At 45.9% G+C, this 18,205-nt stretch overlaps 1 protein-coding gene across 1 annotated transcript in view; it reads right to left on the bottom strand.

The window, feature by feature from the left end:
• Scrn1 (secernin 1) overlaps nt 1-17,643 on the bottom strand; it is a 59,419-nt gene extending 41,776 nt beyond the window's left edge. The window contains exons 1-2 of the mRNA XM_038320006.1: nt 17,524-17,643; nt 364-523 (exon numbers count right to left, since the gene is read on the bottom strand). Coding sequence (XP_038175934.1) covers nt 364-522 — 159 coding nt within the window. The 5' untranslated portion in view covers nt 523; nt 17,524-17,643. The remainder of the gene's footprint in view (nt 1-363; nt 524-17,523) is intronic.
• Between the last annotated feature and the right edge of the window lie 562 nt (nt 17,644-18,205).

Here is an 18,205-nt window from a genome sequence, read left to right as displayed (position 1 = left end):
AGAAGGCTAAACAAATCAAAAAAACAAAAATACTTCCAAAATGAGGTTACCTATAAAGAAAAAGGAAACCAAGTAAGGAGGCAAGCTAGACTTCAACGAATCCATTTTTAATTTCACAGATTTGTCTTTGGAACTATATATTTTCCTTTAGCCATAAAACAAGGACCGGAGTGGATACAGAATTCTCCATTGTGCCCTTGTTGTTCAGGCTATAAGCCCATCGGCATGACAAAAAGAATTAGTAAAAACGACATGGCCATCTGGAAGGCAAGCAGGCATTCAGGGAAGAAGCTAGGTAGTTAGAGGCGAAGCCCTACAAAGACAACGTCCGGAGGAGCAGAGGGGCCTCAAGTTACCACTCACCTCAACTTTGCTCTCCGCTTCGTGATCGACAGCCGGGAAATACACAACTTCCTGCACTTCATCTCTAGGCCGTGCTGAGTTTTTCCCAAACACCACCAAGCCATCCTTGGCTCGAGGCGGCAACGCCACGAAACAGTAACTTGGAGGAGCGCCAGACATCCTGCAACGAGAAGAGCAAGGAGGAATATGGCAGCAGGCTGGACAGGGGACACTCCAATTGCCTGTGCTTGGATCGCACATCAGCAGATACTGCAGGCTAACCAATGATCTGCTTGCAGCTATCTCAGACCAGCATCCCGGCTGGCGTTATTCTGGGGACTCTGACGAAGAACTGCATAGCTGCAGAGACCACACATGCTTAGTCCTTCATGGGGCTAAGTAATCTCGAGTTGGCAACAGGCCATAGTGGCAGCCAAAAAAAGAGCAGTCATGTAGGAGAAAGAAAAAGAGGTTATTGTTCCCAGCATCATACATGCATGCACGTGCATGTGTGCACACACACAGCAATCTGACATATGAATAAATGATAGGCAGTTGTCTTTTGGTATTCACAGGAGGTTGATGCCAGGACCCTGCAGAGATACCCAGTTTTCTCATTTAAAAGGGTGCAGTACTTGCTTATAACCTATACATATTTCCTGCAGACTGAAGTCATCTCTAGATTGTTTAGAATGCCTAACACAATGTAAATGCTACATAAATAATTCATATACTATATTGCTTGAGGGAATATTAAGATGAAACAGCCTGTGCATGTTTAGTTCAGAGGCAATCCCACCATGCTGTATTTCTGACCCGCAGTTGTCTGAACCCACACATACAGAACTGGCAATGACACAGTGAGCCAGCTCTCCCTTGGGGAAGCGCCTTGGACCAGAGATGCTTGGTGGCCACCCCTTGACAGATTTGTGCATTATAAGGAAAACGACTTGATAGGAAAGATATGATCACTCTTTTGAATAATTTTTACTCTGCCTCGGTGACATAATATACGAGTGCTTTGGGTTTTCCTGTAGCCCTCTACTGGCTCCTGAGCTAGCGTGCTTTTTCCCCTGGGTGGGGTGTGGCCCAGAGACTCCTTGCACACATAACTTCACCAGCTAAGCCCAGCTCAGTTCTCAACTCGAGTTCCCAACCCCTCTGCACCCAGCTCCTCTCTGATGTCTAAGGCTGATCTTCTCCCGGATCCCAGGGCCAGCTCCACATCCATCCCATCAGGGAACCATCAGAAGCCATCCTACCATCTGCTTCAACGTCTCCCACAGCCCTCTGGGAATTAGCCATTTCCTTGCCCAGAGCTGCCACCACCCTGTGCCATCACCTCTAGCCAGGATCACATGGGGGGCCCTCGGGAATTTCTGGAAACATTCTCTACACTGCTGCCAAGGCAGCTTTGAAAAGAAGAATGCATTCAATCATGATCTCTGCTTTAAATACCGTAAAGTCGATGACAGCTCTTAAAGGCCTGGTGAAGAAGCTCTGATCAGCCTGGGACCCGCCCTTCAGTTTCACCTCCCACCACTCACCCCTCCCCCCCATCCTCAGCAGCACACAGGCCTCTTTCCAGGTCTCCCACATCCCAGGGCCTTTGCTCTGCTCCCACCTTTACCCCTATTCATTCCATGCTCCCTATGTCGCTGGGTAATTCTCACAGCTGCCATCCAAGGTCAAACACCACTCTAACTCACGTGATCACATTACACCTCTCATGAAAGCCCTTTGCTTACTTTTGAAGGAACACCCGCAGTCTGAAATCCCGCGGTAACTGTGTCACCATTAACAATTGATAGTCTCTCCCTCCAAAGACCACACACAGTCAAAGTGGGGCTTAAGTCTCCTAACACCCCGCTGCAAACCCAGCTCCACACAATGTCTTGTGAGGAGTAGGTTTTCAATAATCACGTGTTCCTTTTCTAGTTTTCTAGCGTTCTGCAAACTGAAGCATCTGTCACCAAGGGTCTGCTTTGCCATCAAGCCTTTGCGCCTGTCAAGGGCCCTTTCTCTTAGTCCTTTTGCATATCAGGATCTGACTCGAAGCTGTTCTCTTTCCAAGAGAGTTCTAGAAAGGACTTGGCCAGTTATTCAGCATCCATGAGCACTAATACATTCAGTTTTTTCTAGAATAACACACATTTGTTGCTTGTAATATATTTATTCACCTGCTTCAGAAAAAAAAGCCCCCGAGGGCAGGGCAGGACCCAAGCCACCGGATTACAGGGCCCTTCTCCAAGTCCAGCATTAAAAACCACTCGCTGAGCTGACTTTCCGTCTGTGCCATCAGTTGCCCAGCTAAACACGTCTTATTTTACAAGTCCAGAATCCAACAGAAGTAAAGCCATAGCCTCTCAAAAGCAGTTTTCAACCTGTGGGGTCGTGACCTTTTGGGGTCAAATGGCCTTTTCGTCGGGATCATCTATGACCATTGAAAACCACAGATATTTACATTACTGTCCCCATAACAGTAGCAGAATTACAGTTATGCTGTAGCAGCAAAAATAATTTCGTGGTTGGAGGTCACCACAACGTGACAAAGTGTACTAAAGGGTCGCATCATTAGGACGGGTGAGAAGCACTGCTCCAGACTGAGACTCAAAGCTCAGCTCTGCCAGCTGCCAGCTGTGTGACCATGGGAAGACCGCTCTACCTCTCTGAGCCTTGGCTCCTCTGCTGCAAATGTTTTCTCTCACCTCACATGCTTCTTCTTACAAATGTCAATTTACATGACCCAGAAGACATACTTGTAAGTGTTAAAGGCTGTGTACATAGAAGATACCATGGGGACTGGCTTTTCACTCCAAACTCCCCCAAGCAAGCCAGTCAAAACCAGCTAGCTTCATTCACACCTACAGCAGCTATCAAGGCTCAGAGTCAGACACGTTTTGAAACTACTAGGTCTATGCCCAGGCTAGGCCAAGCACAGGTCTTTCAGTTATAAGAGGTACTTGCAGAGTACACAAAACCCAATGGGTTTTTATCTATCATCTAGTCTCCTGCTTGCTCAGCAAGTCAGCTGGGCCACTGGGTCAGGTGACTGTAAAGAGGACACAGACAACAGGCTGAGGAAGGCAAGGATCAGGGAGGCTGGTTTTTTCATTGAGTTTTGTGGACGACCAGGAGTGCTAGAAGGTAGTGGAATCAATCCACCAATCTCTCCCAACCTCTTTCCGTGTGTTTGTGTGTATGTGTGTAGCTAAAAGAAACAGAAAACTACCTCACAAGCTGAGCTACCTGTCAACTTAATTTGCCCGAGTCCCATCGACTAGCCTCAGAGATGACTCGGCAGGCCTCCTGGACCAGCTGTAATGGAAATGTCATGTCTCCTCACTGCAGCATGGTGACCACTAGCTTTATGCAGCTGCTGGAGTACATCCAGTTTGGCTACAGAACTGAACAGTCAGCTTTACAAAAAATAATGCATAACAATTTACATTTTAGCTGCCATATGTGACATCTAAGAACTCTGCTAGGCGGATCGGCCAAACTATTTCCAAAAGAAACCCAGAAATGACAATTTCCACATCAAAGTTTCTGTTAATCCCTAAATACTATAGAAATACTTCCATTTAGCCCAGTGACTAAATATGTAATCAGCCACCAAAACGGAATTACCACCTGTTATAGAGCACGGTAGCAAGCTGACCCCTTTAATCCTGGCATTCCCAGGGAAAGAGGAACTCTGCGAAGACCAGCGTGGTCTACTTAACAGATTCCAAGCCAGCCCAGACTACAGAACAAACAACAACAATGACAGAAACCCCTGAACTTAGCAAAGAAGAATGGGATGCTCTGGAGACTGGAGGAAACCTCAGGAAGCAGCCACTGACCTGGTTACAGCGGCTCTGGAGAAGGCTGCTCCATCTGAGCGGATAGTCTTTTTATCTACATGTGCATTTCATGGTGCTAAGGTAGAATCCACCAGAAAGACAACCTCATTTAACCTGCAATACTTGGTTTACTTCCTCTCTTTGGTTTATAAGTGATTTCTGCTGCCTTCATTTCTTTCCTTCAAACTTCCACCCATTTCCCTTAAGCAGGCATGGCTTCCTAGCCCACCACGAAAGAGTACTAAGTGTGCAGGAAAAAGTCCCTGAGGTCTCGACCTTACACAAAGAACTACAGCAACTGAGCAAAGCCAGGAACAGTAGAGGTGATCCTCCCAGGAGGAGCACACCAATTGGTTATCCAGTGCCAAACGGTCAGCCCCGAAAACATTCAGACAAGTAACATTATATGAACTCAACAGGTTCTATTTAGGAATATATATGTATATACAAATACATATGTGCATGCAATAATGATTAGTGGAAACAGAGGCCATGTACTTGAAGGAGAGTAGGGGAAACTATATGGGAGGTAGGGAGTGGTAAGGGGGAAATATTGTAATTATATTATAATCTTTTCTTAAAGCTGTGTGTGTGAGAGGGGTAGGAGGAGACTCACTGGTGGTAAGAGTGGCATCCCTGTGCCACCAAGACAGCACTTCTCAAACCCTATGCTGTGGTCCTCTTGCAGGCTACAGAATGGAATATGTGGATCTCACGCAGCAAGGGTCAGTAAAATCATAGGCAGTTCAGAGTATATCTGCACAGACACATGTGTGTAGATACTGGATTGGCGTGGCATTCCACATTCACTCTGGGTCTCAAGGAAAAAAGCCTTAAAAGCAGCTGGTTGAGGGGTAGGCCTACTGAACATGGCTGCTTTGTAGCAAAAGCTAATTAGGATTCTTGCCAGGTTAGCAATTCAGTGCTAATTAATGAAACACTCCAATTTAACTCCCATCAATGGCGGTGCTAGCAGGCCTCTCCCACGTCCACGTTGGGAACATTTCAAAGTGCATTTGTGCTCTCTAGGTTCTCTAAGCAAATTCTTTAATTAGTCACTTAATGGTCATGCACTGGAGGAGAGGGGACTTTAAAAGATAGGAAGCTGGGATAAGTAGCCCATTCAGAAATATACAAATGCCTTGTGGCAGGTACAGAAATGAAGTCTGATTATTTCTTAGCTGTCACAGTGTGAAAAAATATCTGGTATGTTCCCCCACACACACACACACACTCCCCCCCCCATCAGTTATCAGTGTAAGCCAGCAGCTTTCCACCCAATTAGCTCTTTCTGAGCAGTTGGAAGTCTCTTTCTTGGCCATCAGTAGTAGCTAGCCAGTTGTGGCTAATGGGTGCTTGAAATATGTTGAGCGAAACTAAGAGACTATATTTTTAAATTAATTTAATGCTCAGTGGTGGTAGCACATGCCTTTAATCCCAGCACTCAGGAGACAGAGGCAAGCAGATCTCTGAGTTCGAGGCCAGCCTGGTCTACAGAGTGAATTTTGGGACAGCCATGGATACACAGAGAAATCCTGTCAAAAAAAAAAACAAAACCCAAAAAACAAACAACAGCAAAAACAAAAATGGGAAAGAAAGAAAAACAAAAACCCAAACACATGCATACACACACACACACACACACACACAAATTAAAATTCAGCAGCCAACAGTATGCTAATGAATAAGCTAATTAGAAAAACACAAATACACGTGAGTATCCCTTTGAGCAATGTTTCAGACTTCTGATTATTTTCAGATTACTGGACATGAACATATGATGAACTTTATACTATGGGGAAGGACCCAAACTTACAACACAAAATGTGTGACGTTTCCTCTACACCTTGTACACATAGCCTGACTGTCACGATGGACCCATGAGGTTGGATGTGAAATTTCCTGTTCTTGGAGTCGTGTCGGACATGAGAAGTAGCACTCTTGGCTTCATTAGCCGCTTTCCTCACTATGGGACTACAGGCCTGACAAGAAGCAGCTTAAGGGCAAGGGGTTTATTTGGGCTCATAGTTCAAGGGTGATACAGTTCACCACGGAGGAAAAGGCATGCTGGTAGGAACAGAAGGCAGCTGGTCACCCTGGGCTCTCAGTCAGGGATCAGAGGAGACAGGAAGTATCTAAGTATAGCCTCTTCCAGAACTCACTTCCTAGGCCCATCCTCTAGCTGTGGACCAGGTGTGCAAACACGTGAGCGGAGTTGAGATATTTCATATTCAAACCACACTATCAGATACAGCGTGTCCAGCCTGTACTATATGATTTCAGTTTCATCAAGGAACATAGTGAGACACCCAGAAACAGAAAACAAAACAGGGATTGCAGGGTTTGAGCGAAGGAGGGGCCAAAAGCATTTACATCTGCAAGATGGACAAAGTCCAGGACAGCAGTTACCCAAGAGTGGGTGTACTTAACGCTGCCTATCTACACCATTAGAAGTGACATCAATGATCCTCGTATGTATATTTACCACAGTCAAAGATTTAAAGGTAAATATCTGCTTGTGGTGCTCTTCTATCCCCAGGACAGCTTCAGATCGGTTGCCATTGCTAAGCAGAGACTCCCTAGGCACAGGCTTTACCACTCCTCCCACCCCCATGGGACCACCTCAGGATTCATGACTTCCTCTTGGGGATAAGACTCGCCTAGAATGCATTCAGTGTTGCTGCCTCTACCAGCACTCACCCTGGGCCTGGTGGCTGTCGGCTGGCCTGCAGGCTTGCGGGACTGGGTTTGTGCTCCTGTAACTAGGGAACCCTTGCAGAATGTCTAGACAAGGAGGGAGGAAGCTGCATGGGAGAAAGGGGCTTTGTCTTCAAGTTCAGGGAGGAATTACTGAAAACATGAATGCTCCAAGCCTGGCCAGGGGGTTCTTTGTATGGCTGCCAAACTGCCCTGGCCCCTTTATCTCCGCCAAGCTAGACTGACCCTCATCAGTCACCCGGGCCAATAAAGACAAAGCCTTGAGTTACTGGAGAGGAAGAAAATAACTCTCTATATGAGCTATAGCTTGTTAGCTACCATGCAAATAACTGTGAAAACTGCCTTTCCTTATAACAGGGATGAAAGTCGATGGCCAGCACGTCTTCTCTACCCCACCCTCCAAGGAACTTGGAAATCAAAGTCTGTGAAATAGTACTTCCAGAGAGGCAAACAAATGATTTTGTTATTGATGGACAAATTCATCTTTAAAACTATTGATTTTCCTGCTGAATTGAAAATGAGACAAGCGATACTTATAAACTGGATCTCCTGTTACGGCTTTGCTATTGAAATAAGAAGGAATAATGAAATGATTGGGGAAGGAGTTACCTAAAGATTAGGGTGTGAGTAATCTCAGACTCCGCAAGCTCTGCCTAAGAGAAGACAGATTTTACACGTTCCATTGAGTTCAGGAGGCTAGAGCATAAAGTGCCACAGCCAGGGGGTCCCTGACCCTGGTAGCCATGGCTTTGATTGAGGGATTACCAAAAAAGACGTGTTAACTAAGTGTGCAGCCAGCTCTGCTTCACTGGGGGAAAAGAAACAACAACAATCGCCTTACAGCAGAGGAGCTATCCTGACTACTGTCTCCTAGTTTGGGAGGCTCTAGTTTATGCTCTAAAGACCCCACTGCTTCTGGGCCCATGATTAGGAATGTCAGGCAGGGCTGCTCACTTCCTCACTGGAAATGAAAAAGAGAGAGAGGAAGAGGCTGAGTCCACTGCTGCATGAAGGTCATCCCCCCCCCCCCAGTGACCCATGACTTCCTGCTAAGCCCACCCTTAGACATGCCACCATCGTTCAGAAGTGCCACAGGTTGGGAATCAAGTCTGCATTTAACCTGGAGGACTGGGGGAATCACACCAGACACTAACTACATAGCATAACAGCAGGTTATAAGTCCACGTCACCTCAAATCTCAGATTGTCCCTTCTGTCGGAGGTAATGAGGGGTCACGAACTCTTCCCAACTTGCGGCGAGAGCTAGAGGGTACTTGGGCCTCTGAGGATGGCTGCCTCTGCCAGCTAACTGCTGGGTCTGCGGCCCACATGCTTCCCGGCAGGGTGATGTGGGCCTGCAGACTGTCTGGCTTGAGTGAGCACTGCCCTTTAGAATTCTGAATCTGCAGCTAACATTTTGAAGACAGACATTCTGATGTTTGGCCTCTTCTGACAACTCAAAGGTCTGGCTCCAAGACTGGATGGAACTGGGTGGGAGAGACAGGCTGGGGTTCTCCGAACTTTCTTCCTCTATCCCTCCATCCACAATCCAGATCTACTGGATCTGGCTTGTGTAACTGTATTCTTTTCTAAGGTCTGCCTACCCCTGAAGCCACATGTGCACTAGGGCATGAGACTGACATGCTGAAGAGACGCAGAGGTCCTGTTTCCTATCATGACTCCATCGATGAGTTCCAAAACAGTGCCATTTGGAAACGGAGACAGTCCCTATACACAGCACAGTACAGCACAGCACAGCACACAGGTTTATAAGAGAGGTCATGGAACGTACCTAGCACTGTGACTGCATACAGTGGGCACCCAATCAATGCTTGCTTCTTATCACCCATGACTCACTGGTGATGCACTAATCTAATCCTGTGGCATCCTTCTCACCAGTAGCTGGCACCTAGATCATCAGAAATACTCCTATTCCAAAGTGCAACTTAAGCACACTGACAACTGACAAGAAATAAAAGTACATCATAGGATGCCATCAGCAAAATTAGCATTCTAGAAAACTCTACGGAACAAAATTGGCTTCTTTGACAGCAACAATAAAGAAAATTACAAAAAAAGATGCAAAAAGCAAACAAATAAGCAAAAAAAAACCCCACAGATGGAGGGAAAAATTCCTTAAGATACACACCCAGCAATTTCAATGAGCATCACTTACTTGAATCCTAATTTTTTTAAAAAAATATCATACAAAAATCTTCTAAGGCAACTGAGCTAACATGAACAATGATTAGATACTTGACAGTATCAAAGAATGATTGTTAATGTCCTATCATGATACTGTGATGATCTCCATTTAAAAACAACTGATTTTTAAAAGCCCATGTCTTATGTACGTGTAATGGCCAACACCACTAGCTGCAGTTCCTCAAGAAGGCTGATCTCAGTGAATCATTTGAGCCCGGGAATCTGAGATCATGCTGGACCATATAGTAAGACTCTGAGAAAGAGAGAAGACTTAAAAAAATACTCATCTAAAAAGCACGTGTTTTATAGAAGCACATACTATGTAAATGTTATAGAGGAAATAATTCAGAAGGCAGAGATAGCGCTCAGAGGAAACAAGATGGCTGACATAGAAGCTGAGCGAGGTGATGGGCAGGAACATGAGGTCCTGTTCTAGTGCCCCCTTTCCATTTGTGGGTGGCTGAATTGTTCTATAATAATCAACCTTTCAAAAGTAAGGCTGGCTGATGGTGCATGTCTAGAATCCTAGCACTTGGGAGGCTTACACAGGAAGATCCCTGTCTCCATAGTCGAAAATATAAAACTATAAAACCAAAGCACATGTTTAGGATTCTTACAAGATTAGGGGTTAACACTGGACTGATCCACTGGAAGGGAAGCTTGCCTACAGGGTCTACTTACAATTTGTGTGGTGTCTCAGATACCTTCTTGAAGAAGGAATGTTGTAACAGGAAGGAAGAAGGAATGTTGTAACAGGAAGGACAGAGCTAGCTAGGAATATGCTAGAGTCATTGGTCAAACAGTATTGTAATTAATACAGTTCCTGTGTGATTTTTCTGGTCTGGGCAGCCGGGAAATGAACTAGCAGTCTCATTCTACACATATCAGGAAAAGCTACTGAAATGAAAGAGTTCATAAAAATATAAATATGACATCCTTTAAATCATTGTTATTTAAGAAGATTCTGGAAAAATCATAAGGGAATGGAAGGGACGCGGCAGAGTGGTGTGAAGCTGTGCACAGTTCATAGGGCTACTATTGACAGCAATCTACATATATTTTCTCCAAGCATTTCCAGTGTTTCCACATGACACTGAAAACCTGTAACTACAAAACTTTCCAATGGAACAGCTGCAACAAAAGAGCTTGTCACTCACTTTTCTGCAACTGACAACGGTGGCCCTTTGACAGGGTAGAGACTCTGATGGCAACTGGTGAGCAGTGAAGAGCACCCGCTGCTCTTCCAGAGGACTCAGGTTCAGTTCCCAGCACCCACACAGAGGTTCACAACTGTCTGCAAGGCCAGCTCCGGGAAATCCAATGCCCTCTTCTGGTCTCTGATGGCACTGCACGCAGTCTGTGCACACACTTACATGCAAGCAAATACTCGTACACAAAACAAAAATAAATGACTATCTTAAAGGATTCCGCAGTGAAGAGGAAAAATAAACTGAATATAACCTTTTCTTTATTTAATTCAGGAAAAAGTGAACAAATGATTTCAGTGCGGCGTAGGCCAGGGGGATGTGATAATACCGTCAAACCAAGTTCATTGTAAGGAAGATGTTCTCTTATACACGGCAGGTTGGAAAGTAATTTCCCATCTTTCAAATGGGATGGGGAAGGGGGAGAAGAGGGAAAGAATGCAAGACATTAATGACATGGGTTAGAAATATAGTGTCAGAATAATTACTTTTATAGTTACATAAAGGCTGCTTCAAAAAGTCAGACAGACCCACATTCTGGATTCTGTTCTTACATCTATCAAGTTCTTCATATGATGTCAACCATGTACAGTTATATGCAGATCATTTGGAATAAAAGTCCATTAAGAAAAAGACTACTGGACCAGGCATGGTGGTGCACACCTTTAATCCCAGCACTCAGGAGGCAAAGGCAGGTAGATTTCTGAGTTTGAGGCTAGCATGGTCTACAGAGCGAGTTCCAGGACAGCCAGAGAAACCTGGAACTCAGAGAAATCCTGTCTCAAAATAAAAAGAGAGAGAGAGAGAGAGAGAGAGAGAGAGAGAGAGAGAGAGAGAGAGAGAGAGAGAGAGAGAGAGAGAGAGAGAAAGAGAAAATAAAAAAGAAACTGACTGCCCTAAGAACAGAGTCCTAGAGATAAAGGAGGAAAAGTGTGTTTGAGAGAGCAGAGTTCTGTGGTCACCATCTAGAGCATGCTCCGTGGGAAAATCTGCAAGCAACCATGAAAGCCACCTGCAGGGCCCTTTCATCCCCTCTGATCTCATTTCCAACACTGCTGTCACTGTGTCCACTCATTTGGCAGGTTGCTTAGACTCATGACCTCCCCATCCCGCCATCTGTCTTCCTCTCCATCCAAACAATGTGCTGTCTATTCAAATCTTTTGCCATTAGTGTGATTTGAAACGTACCTGTAACTCTGTAGACTCGGGTTTTAAAAACAATCCTCCCATTGTCCTGAAAATGGAAGCTCAGAATTTAGCTCTCACTGTAAAACAAATGGCTTAACTTCCACTTTCTACAGGAGAAATAATGTGCATTGCTGTGTAAATAAGTACAAATCTTGCTGGTGCGAAATGAGATTATTTTACAACCAACAAAATGAAATTTAAAACTTCTTGTAAATATTCATTAGTGCTGGGGTTGTTTACTGGGTTTTACCACTAGCAATTCTTTTTTTCAATTGTATTTTCAAAAAGTAACCTATACATTTCATGTGTATATATTAGTATTAAATGCACACAAATACACATGTGTATACATACATATAAACAAGCATATAATACAGGCATATATGATAGCAAATATATACACACATACAGAAAGGGACCTGAAAGGATTAGAATGTAACTCAGAGTTGAACAAAAAGGTATAATATAGACACAGAAACTTTTAATTTCAGTTTATCTGGCTATGCAGCCTTAACCTTTTTTTTTTTTTAGTAGTGAGGTCAGATTTCATTATTGGCACTTCAATTTTTTAAAAAAATCTGATTACTTCAGTGAGCAAGAAGGACATTTTAAGATATTCCATTAAACATTTCAGGTCACTAGGTCACTACTGAATATAATCAAAAAATACACAAGAGCCTCTATTCAGTTCTTGTTTGCTACATTTTAATTAGGGATTTTCAGCCAGATGAATTGCCAACATGTACTTTGAGCACATAACCTCTCATAGCCCTATGTTCAGCTCAGGGGAAATGAAGCTAAGGTCTTCTCAAGGTCTCAGGAAGAAGTGTGTACCTGTGTGACCAGAGAGAAGTGTGTACCTCTGTGACCAGAGAGGAGGGTAGTAACCTGATTTCAACAATGATCAAGTCCCTGGAGAGCTTTCCCGACATCTAGTTCATACAGGGGAGTAGAACAGGGGGACTCAGGTTAAGCACACAATCAGTCAGAACAGAGGAATTGCCTCAAACTCCTTCTCCCGGGGGTGGGAGGCTCAACTTTTATCTTGTCATCCTGACTGGAAGACTAAAAATCCCAACAGTCTGAGTGATGCAGGGGAACGATGCTGGGAGTGGAGACAGGCAGGTATGATTAACGCATACCTGTGGCTTCTTACCTTCTTGGTCCTCAGGAATCTCACCTGTTATAAAGGGAAGGTGAGCATGTCGCCTTGGTGATGCCACCAACAGGAACTTCATAACCATGTCTAAGAGCCGCCAAGAGGAAAGCTCCATAGTAGGCTCAGATGGAGGATAGGCATGGGCGTGAGAGAGGAAGAGATGTACAGGATGAAAGAAGGATGTGCCCAGCACTCAAAGACAGGCATGTGCTGTGGTCGATCAACCTCAGAGACGAACAAAACTGTAAGACTGTATGTGGACAGAGAAGATCTAAAGGGCAGGAATGTTCCAGTTCTTTGCTGTAAGCATCCAGTGTTACTCAGAGCTGTTACTCCTCCCTAAATGAATCTGAGGATTCAACATGGCAGCAATCAACACATAAACAGGGCTCTAAGAGAAAGTGTGTCCAAGAGGATCCTGAAGGCTTAAGGGCTCAGTGCTCAGTAGTGGGGTACCTGCTCGGAACCTTGTTTCAGTTCTCAGCGCACCCCCAAATCTACAAAAGAAAGGGCAGACCGGTGGAGAAGTCTCAAAAGAGAAAACTAATGAAGCAGGTCTAGCCCTACATGATATTAAAACATATTCCCAAGTTTCGGGATTAAGATGGCTTGACACTGGCACAGACGAGAACAGAAATGTAGCCTGGAATGTAGCCATCCACGGTGATGAAGTCTGTTGGAAACCAAGGCAAAGAGTGTTTCAGATGCTGTTCAATGTGGGACAAAAGAACAGAAAAGAGTCAAGAAGGCACCAGGTACAGAGAAAGGGCAAGATGGCAGATTGCAAGAATGCTTAGGCCTTCTGTTCAGTCTGTGTAACAGACAACCGACTTCTACCCAGACAGCCTTGAATGCAGCAAGAACAAGAATGAGACATCATGCAATTAGTAAGAGTGGTCCATGTGAAACTGATACATTCTCACTTTTTTCCCCAAAGGAGACAAAACAAGAAATGAGTGACTTGTTCAAGGACATACAGCTAGTTAGAATAGAACAAGCACTAGGACCCAGGGACACCCAACTTGCAGTCCAGGTCCCTCTCTTCACTGGGCTGCATTCTGTTCATGCGGACCTGGGAACACAGCCATATGGGGATGGGCAGGGTAGACTGAGCACCAGATAGGAGCATTAACAGTCCATCCCTGCGAACCACTGTAATATCTGCCAGCACCCACTCCAGGGGTTCCAAGTGAAAGGTCATTGCGCAGTCTCCTTAGACTGCTTCCAAAGGTCTCCTGGGGTTGGACAATAGCTCAGTGATAATTTGGGGTGGATAGCTGGATTTGTCAACTTGATGGATCACCTGGGGAAAGAGTCTCAGTGAGGAACTGGGTTGGACTACTGGCAGATCTGTGGGGTAGTGTCTTAATTAAATTAATTGATGTGAGAAGACCCAGCCCAGTGTAGGTGGCACTATTCTCTAGACAAGGGTTCTAGAGTTGCCTAAGGGTGACAAAATCAGGCTGAGCACAAACAAGCAAGCAAGCAAGCAAGCAAGCAAGCAAGCAAGCAAGCATATGCATCTATTTCTCTTCACTTTGGAGTGTGGATAAGACCAGTTTCAGGGCTGTGCTGTTTTGACCTCCCCACGCCATTTCTTCCTTAAGTTGCTTCTCATCGGGTTATTTTTTATCACAACAGAAATGAAACTAACACCAGAAAAACACACACAGAGAGAGATGAATCTCCTAATAGGGTTGTTCATGCCCACCACATATTTCCCTCCCATCCAGTGTTATCAGTCACTTAATCTGTTTGGTCTTCCTGTCTCTTTACACCCAGTGTTACAAGTAGTATCAGGAGCCTCTTGGCAATCTCCACTTCCTAATAATGACCCAGACCCAACACTGCCCAGCAATATAAGACAGATATGAGGCATGTGTACAAGTTTAATACTGTCCAGCAACCACATTTAAAAGGTAACTATATATATATATATATATATATATATATATATATATATATATTCATACTACATCAATATCCTATCAATATAAAAATTACTAATGACAAATTTTACATTTTCCACATCAATTTTTTAGATCCAGTGCAAATTTTGCACTCACACATCTCCCACACTGGTTAGGTTTCAAAGGCTTACAAGGCACAAAGCCAATGTCCATCATATACCAGATAGCATGGAACTAGAAGTTCCATGAGTTGTTTTTTTAACTCAAATTTGCTCACTCACTGTTTTCCAACAACGCGAACCCCGTGTGTGTCTGGCTAAGGAAGGGCTCTGCTACAGAACTACATTCCCAAGTTGGGCTTTTGCTTCTGTTTTTAGGTTAATGCTTGTTTGTTTCTTTTTGTTTGTTTTGAGACCCAGTCTCAACATGCAGCCCTGGCTGTCCTGGAGCTCAATATGTAGACCAGGCTGGCCTCAAATTCATAGAGATCCACCTGCTTCCTGAATGCTAGGATTAGAACGTTCCCTGGTTTAAGGCTACACATTTTAAAAACTTGTTATTTTCAGTTTATTCGACATGTCTTCCCACTCACGTCCTGATGCAAGCGACAGTTTTAGGTGGCACATGTCACAGCTGCATGACACATGCCCATACCTGGCTCCTGCCTACCCCACCGCTGTGTCTCAACTCCACTCTCCAGCTCCTGCTAATCTCGTCTCCGTGACAACTGACTGTGAAAACAGAGCAGCCGAACATCTCCTCAAAGCCCTTCGGTGCGCTAGCCGGTGCAGAAGCCTCAGTTCTGCTCTCAGTGACCTAGAGTCACTGGCTCACAACTCAGAAAATTCCAGCTACAGAAAAACCGGCCTTCAGAACAGGCTTGTGATGTATTTTTACATAAAAGTAGATGCCTAGCCCACTTCTGTTTCTCTGCAAAATAAATTCATCTGAGAGTTGCCCACCAATACAAGACAAGCTACCAGTTTCTCAAAGGATGGATTTCCCACCTCAAAGATTCTGTCACAACTAAAGCTGTGGTTATTACATAGAGATGCAGCGTCATCACTAGAAAAGGTGGCTGAGCAGAAGCTGGACACCTTCATGAAGTTAAATGGATTGGTTAGCCTGCATAAGGACTGTGGGGAGGGGGAGGCATAACCGCTTAAAACCCAGAGCTTTTAATTTGTTACCATTTGCTTCCCTTTGCTCGAATGTTCAGACTTTGAAATGAGGCATGTGGAGCTCTGAGCAGGAAAGCAGCAAGACCTGGCTTGAGTCCGCACAGTCAGCTGCAGCCATAGGCATGAGCTCAGCTGTCCATTCAGCCTGCATTTCAGCCTGCTCTGCAGCCCAGAGTGAGCTTGCTCAGTCCCTCCAGCTCTGCAGCCACTAACCCTCAGGGATCATCTTCCTCTCTGTTCATTATCCCCAAGGCACCTGCTTCCCCGCACACTTCCTCTTTCCTAAAAGACAAGATGGCTGGCAGCCCTGCAGCGAAAAGGGAAAGAAAAGCTGCTTTATGGGGGGTGGGGGGGGAAATCCTGAAATGAGTCACCTTTCAAGAATTTGCAACCCTAGTGCCTGGGTACTGTCAGGCTAAGTCAGCCTCCCAGAGAAACGCACTGTGTGCATTTCGTGCACTGTTCTCCGAGGATATTTACACTGTACACTGTCCTTTATAAGAGCCACTTGTAGGTACAAAGTGTGCAAGCCGAGCACAGTGGTGAGCTGTACAGTGGACTTTAAATAAGCCTAAAGAAAATCAGATCAAATTAGAGTTTCAGTTAGGTTTGTATTAGCTTTTGACAAGTTAGGGAAAACAGCTGCAGCTCCCCAAACTTCCTGCTTGCTCCCCGTCACTGCAGCTCGCTCTCAGCTCACTTAAGCAGCCCTAAGAACACTCCTGGCCTATACCCAGAAGAGCCTCTCCTGCTGCTGATTATCTCCGCAGCTCAAGTTAGGGGGCAGCTGCAGTTGGCTGTGGTCTGCTCGGGTTCCGCCTGGCCTGATTTTTCATGCTGCCATTTTGAATTAGCATAGGTTTCCTCAGCAAGTGATGCATCTTTTAGGCAGGCGTGAAGCACAGTACAGCACAGCACAACACACACACACACACACACACACGACCAGGATGAGGCACAAGCTATAATTACACAGAAAAACCATACTATTTAACGGAACCTAGATCAGCTTGGGAGACAGAAAATAGTAAGTTGCCTTAAATACAAATGGGTGTGAGCGACATTTTCATTCCTAAATTCTAACCAATTTTCTAAAATCCAAGCATCCCTTTTGCCCTGTAGACCTCACGGTGGTGGGTAAATAATTATGCCGGGACAGAAATAACAAAGCGAGGACGTAAAGATAAACTGAAGTCAACTACTAGCAAGGATCTAGACACCTGCCATGCATGACCCCACCCCAATTCCAATGCAGGGGTGAGACCTGGGCCAAGCAGTGTCAGGTCCCATCCAGTGCATTGGCCTTTGGAGGCGTCCGCAGACTCTGCTGGGGCGGCCCAGGCCAGCAGCCCCATGAGGCGCCGCAGGTGCATTACTCCGGGAAGGAGACAGGCTCTCTGGGCTAGCCTCGCCCGCGAGCCCGAAAGCCCAGAAGCCGCCTGGCGTAGCACAGAGACACTTCACTGGGCATTACAACTCGACGCCCAGGAAAATCAGCCCCGGGTTTGTAAGACTAAAAGGCAGGTGCAGGAAGGATGCGGGGTGGAGAGCAGAAGCAGGTTCTGACCAGGCTGCAGTAGCTTCGTCCCCGCAGTCCTTGGTCTTGAGTCACAGTCACGCTCGACCCAGGCCACCTCTCATCTGCTGTCCCCTCCCCCGGCCCGCAATGAGGGGAGGCACGGACATTAGAACGGCAATGGGAAATGTGGTGACTGCCCAGGGGAAGAGCAGTTACCTGCGCCCCGCGCTCCCTGCGTGGCCTGCGGCTCACCTGCTAAGCTGCTGGCTCCGGTCGGGTCCTGGTGCTGATGCTGAGACTGCAGAGTTGGGGGCGCTGCGGCGGGCGAGTTACTGCGTCTGCATCGAGGGCTGCAGCGGCAGTAGAGCAGGCGACGGCGGCGCTTCCCGATCTCCAGACTCCAGGCTCTCCAACCCCCTGCTAACAGCTGGCTGGGTCACGTGACCGCGGACCCACCCTCCGCCTCCTTGCGCTCAGGGCCACAGGACCAGACTGTGACTGTCAAGGCCTCACGTCCGTCCCTGCCAGGGAGGGGAAGAGGGCACCAGGAGGCACAAGAGCAGCAGAGAGGGCGGGACTCAATCAGAAAGTGGCTCCCTCCTTTCTAGATTTTATTTCTTGGTTGCAGCTCTCTCAAAGAGAAGAATCAGAGCGTTAAGGAGCCAGGCCCAGCTTCCTCCCGGTAACGTTTTTACTGACCCTGGTGTTTGTTTGGTCGCTGGTCTGGGCCTTGGCGCCTAGGTGAGAATTCCCTGCAGAGATCTGTGTTCTGTGTCCAAGTCCTTCCCTGATTTTAACTATGTTCATAAGCCAAACTGTGCAGCATAGTCATGCTTTGTGGACCAAGGTCACACAGCAAGTAACAAAGCCCGGTCCCACACCAGGGTTAATAAACTTTTGGGGGGTGGAGGGAGAGAGAAGGTGATGCCCACCT

This window comes from Arvicola amphibius, chromosome 2, assembly GCF_903992535.2.
Source record: "Arvicola amphibius chromosome 2, mArvAmp1.2, whole genome shotgun sequence".
NCBI classification, from domain to species: Eukaryota; Metazoa; Chordata; class Mammalia; order Rodentia; family Cricetidae; genus Arvicola; species Arvicola amphibius.
The sequence above is the reverse complement of the archived record's forward strand: the minus strand, read 5'-3'. Positions and strand labels throughout refer to the sequence as shown.